The sequence below is a fragment of the Pundamilia nyererei genome, unplaced genomic scaffold (genome assembly GCF_000239375.1).
Source record: "Pundamilia nyererei isolate P.nyererei 1_Seehausen unplaced genomic scaffold, PunNye1.0 scaffold00018, whole genome shotgun sequence".
In the NCBI taxonomy this organism is placed as follows: Eukaryota; Metazoa; Chordata; class Actinopteri; order Cichliformes; family Cichlidae; genus Pundamilia; species Pundamilia nyererei.
This window is the reverse complement of record NW_005187419.1, coordinates 2,966,798-2,969,487: the sequence shown is the minus strand read 5'-3', so window position 1 is coordinate 2,969,487 and position 2,690 is coordinate 2,966,798. Positions and strand designations below refer to the sequence as shown.

The 2,690-nt window shown below is 37.7% G+C and overlaps 1 protein-coding gene across 1 annotated transcript in view; it reads left to right on the top strand.

Annotated features, from left to right (window-relative positions):
• LOC102200623 (alpha-2,8-sialyltransferase 8E-like) overlaps nt 1-1,561 on the top strand; it is a 33,601-nt gene extending 32,040 nt beyond the window's left edge. Inside the window, exons 2-3 of the mRNA XM_005726145.2 lie at nt 27-119; nt 609-1,561. Coding sequence (XP_005726202.2) covers nt 27-119; nt 609-1,086 — 571 coding nt within the window. The 3' untranslated portion in view covers nt 1,087-1,561. The remainder of the gene's footprint in view (nt 1-26; nt 120-608) is intronic.
• The last annotated feature ends 1,129 nt before the right edge of the window (nt 1,562-2,690 follow it).

The following is a 2,690-nucleotide window of genomic DNA, read 5'->3' as shown; positions in this document are numbered from 1 at the left end:
CTGTGTCTACTTTTTTGTTTGTTCAGGTGCAACTTACCTCCTTTGGAAAATGGATATGAGAAAGATGTTGGCAGCAAAACTAGCCTTGTGACAGCAAATCCAAGCATCATTTTCCAAAAGTGAGCAAAAGAAATAATTCCTTGTCACTAGGGAAGGGAACTGATAAGAATTTAACGATTCTGATTCTATTATCAGAATCACTTTCCAATTTGATTTCTTATCAACTCTCTTATTGAGGCTCGTTGGGTCCTCATTGTTTTCACATTGAGTCACCGCTAAGCAGCATGTCAAAGACATTACATTCTGCAACTTAATTGCATGCTGTTGTTAAAATTTTTGTATATATTTGAGGTATTTCCCAATAAAAACAAAAATAATTAAATAAAAAATAATTAAATGTCCAAATCTACACTGTAGGCCACACCGCAATTTTTTTCTCCTCTGGCACATGAACTTAAAACAGCTGATGACAAGTACAACAAATGTGACTGATAGGCAAACACTGGGAACTAGTTCTTTTAGAGAACCAGCTCTCGATTCCTATCCCTACTTGTCACCTCACATTATGTATGCGTTTTTGCTCAAAGTCAGCTGTTTCTTTTGCACAGGTATGGTGCGCTGACTGGACGTCGCCTTCCATTTGTGGAGAGTCTGCACAAGTACGGCAACTCTCTGCTGCTCCTTCCTGCCTTCTCCTTTGGCAGGAATACTGCTATGTGTCAGCGGGCTGCATATACAATAGAGGACTTTGAAAGCCCTATTCGACCTGTTTTCTCCAACGCTCAGTACCTCCACAGTCTGGATCAATTCTGGAGCTCTGAAGGCCTGAAAGAAAGGCGGCTCAGCACTGGATTCATTATGGTTAGCATGGCCCTGGAATTGTGTGAAAATGTACATCTGTATGGATTCTGGCCCTTTAGTAACCACCCATATGACCTCTATACCCTGACTAACCACTACTATGATGATGTACCGGTTAAAACGTTTTTTCACGCAATGCCGGCTGAGTTTGAACACTTGTTGCAGCTGCACACTGAAGGGGTACTCAGGCTTCACCTGGGAGACTGTAAATCAGATAAAAAATAGTTCCCAGGGATAGACAACAGCACAGAAGCAAAGTACAGAGTCAAATGCCTTCTCTATAGCCTCAGGATGAATCCAGTAACTTTTTTGCCTTTATAAGGCCATTGCTCTGTACATTTTAGTGCTTTATTACAAATATCTCTCACCCTGTATTCTGAAATACCTCAATTACATTCTCTTGATTTTTAGAAAACAAAACTCTAAGGACTATTTTGACAATATCTTAAAAAATGTAACCATGAAAAATACTTTGGTACCAGCAGAAGATAAATGTATAGTGCCTGATAAAAGTGCAAAAATCATATCACACAACTACCACATTTGTCTGATTTTAAGTGAGATTCATGCTTCTGTGTTAAATCTGCACCACAGGTAATGTACAGCATAACTTCAAACCTCCCTGAAACCCAATGCCATAATTCAGTAACTGAGCCTGCACCTCCATTGAAATTAAATTAAACACTGAGTGGATGAAGTCTACAATGACTGTGATTGGCTCGATCAGTACTGTCATTTCCTAGGCATTTCCAGCTACTTCTTTTACTGCTGCCATTTTCTAAATTGACTGCAAGGGAATGGATGAACTTGAATAGAGAACTTTGCTGGCCGCTTTCATAAGCTACACCATAGTCTCTGTATAGTACAAATTACACATTATTTCTACATATGATGCAGGCAAAGGTAATGGTTTGTGTCAATTTATCTTTTTATCGGTCCTTTGCAAAACAATTTTTAAAATCCCAGCGCCGCTGAATTTGTGACCACTACTGCTCGCTCCCGTTTCTGTCACTTTTGCCCAGTCCCACAGTATTTCTGCCCAACGCCACTCTAAGTTTATTCAAATTCAGCAAAAATCTCAACGTTTTGGCATTGATTTGTCTGTTGCAATGTTGATCCTAGACCAACATTTTTCTCTTGATCCAGGAACAACACAGGAATGTGGATATCAGATACGTGTGTTGGCAGGGCACTGCGGGTTAGGTGTATTCTGGTCATACTGGAACTGTTCATGGCTGTTGTTGTTTCATAAACAGTATGAAAGGAGAGGGAAAATTAAGTGAACGTGAATAAGTACTTATCAAAAGATTTCGGAATTGTGGATATGTTGACATTCACTTGTGGGTAGTTATTTCAGAATCCAAGGTATTTAGAGCGATCAACCGTTTAAATGTTATGATGTAGTCAATACCAAGTATTCAATTTGTCTAAACACATGTCTTGAGGTGAGAGAATTCACATATTTTAATGTGAATGTTCAGATCAAAAGAAAAGCCATCATGCCATCACATCATAAAATTTCAGGGTATTCAGATTAATAAACAAAATGTTATATAGAACCAACTAACATTTTGTTTATTAATTTGAATACCCTGAAATTTTATGATTTCGTTGAATATAAAATGGCACAGATAATGTATAAAGCACAAAATAACTTTCTTTGGCGCAGTACTCAGAAGCTGTTTAAAGTCAGAGAGAGTCTATATGACATAAGGGGAACAGGTTTCTTTAAAAAAAAAAAAAAAAAAAAACTGAAAAGATCAATAATAATAATACTCAAACTCTTGGTTGTTTTGCTTTGATGTAGTTACATATATAAGGTGGAAAGG